Source organism: the organism of the source record quoted next (genome assembly GCF_019968955.1).
Source record: "MAG: Porospora cf. gigantea A chromosome Unknown PgA_NODE_11056_length_1152_cov_4022.02, whole genome shotgun sequence".
NCBI classification, from domain to species: Eukaryota; Apicomplexa; class Conoidasida; order Eugregarinorida; family Porosporidae; genus Porospora; species Porospora cf. gigantea A.
The window spans coordinates 1-1,152 of NW_027151282.1; the positions used below are offsets into that span (position 1 = coordinate 1).

Here is a 1,152-nt window from a genome sequence, read left to right on the forward strand (position 1 = left end):
AATCTAGGGGCTCCTGTACAGGGGGTAGCTCAGCCAAGAAGGGAATGACCAACTTCCCAGTAATCTCGTCTCGTCCACCATTCAACACATAGAGCAACAATTTGGGAAGGTTGCAGCGAGCACCAAAGTACTGCATGTGTTTGCCGATCTGCATGGCGGAAACGCAGCATGCGATGCCGTAGTCGGATCCGAATCGGGGGCGCATCAGGTCGTCATTCTCGTACTGAATGGAGCTGGTGTCAATTGATATCTGCGATGCGAACTCTTTGAAGGAAGCGGGCATGCAGTTGGCCCATAGAACAGTGAGATTAGGCTCGGGAGAGCACCCCAGGTTCCTAAGTGTCTGCAAGAAGCGGAATGTGGTCTTGGTGACCATGTGCTGGAGCACGCCCTCCTTATCATAAGCCCCACCAATGGAACAGGTGACCCAAGTAGGGTCTCCTGAGAAGAGGTCGTTGTAGGCAGGAGTTCGGAGATGCCTGACGACGCGCATCTTCATTACGAGGTCGTCAACGATCTCTTGAATCTCAGACTCAGAGACTCCGCTAGCCAAGTCTCTCTCAGCGTAGATATCAAGGAAAGCGTCGATGCGTCCAACAGACATGGCAGCACCGTCCTGGTCCTTGATGGCAGCCAAGTAACCGAAGTAGACCCACTGGCAGGCCTCACGGAAGTTGGTGGCTGACTTCGACATATCACAGCCGTGTCGCTTGCCCATGGCTACCAACTCCTTCAGTCCATCAATCTGCTGAGTGATTTCAGATCGGAGCTTGATGGAAGCTTCGTCAGAGTGCTTGGAGTAGAATTTGAAATCGGCCTGCTTGGCTTGAATCAGATAGTCCACACCGTAGTAAGCCACACGTCTGTAGTCGCCGATAATACGGCCATCAGGTAGACCTGTGAGAAGATGGCTACTTCGAGCAGCTCTCATCTCTGATGTGTAGGCAGAAAACACGGCTGTGTTGTGAGTGCGGACGTGCTTGGTATAAATTTCCTTGATGGCAGGGTCGAAGTCGAAACCGTAAGACTTAAGAGCACCCTCGACAGTTCGCCAGCCGCCTTTCGGCTTGATGGTTCTCTTTAGAAGAGAGTCAGCCTGCAGTCCGACAATCAATTCGTTCTCTTTGTCGATGTAGCCCGGCTCGAATCCGT

At 52.4% G+C, this 1,152-nt stretch overlaps 1 protein-coding gene across 2 annotated transcripts; it reads right to left on the reverse strand.

Annotated features, from left to right (window-relative positions):
- KVP18_004698 (uncharacterized protein) lies at window positions 1-1,152 on the reverse strand (the record flags this gene model as incomplete). Of its 2 annotated transcripts, none has more annotated exons than XM_067957575.1 (1): window positions 1-1,152. In XM_067957575.1, a coding segment is annotated over one exon (1,152 nt), but the record flags the coding sequence as incomplete, so codon positions are not given. The 2 variants fall into 2 exon arrangements, with proteins under 2 accessions (XP_067813779.1, XP_067813780.1); XM_067957576.1 differs by having other exon boundaries at window positions 20-931.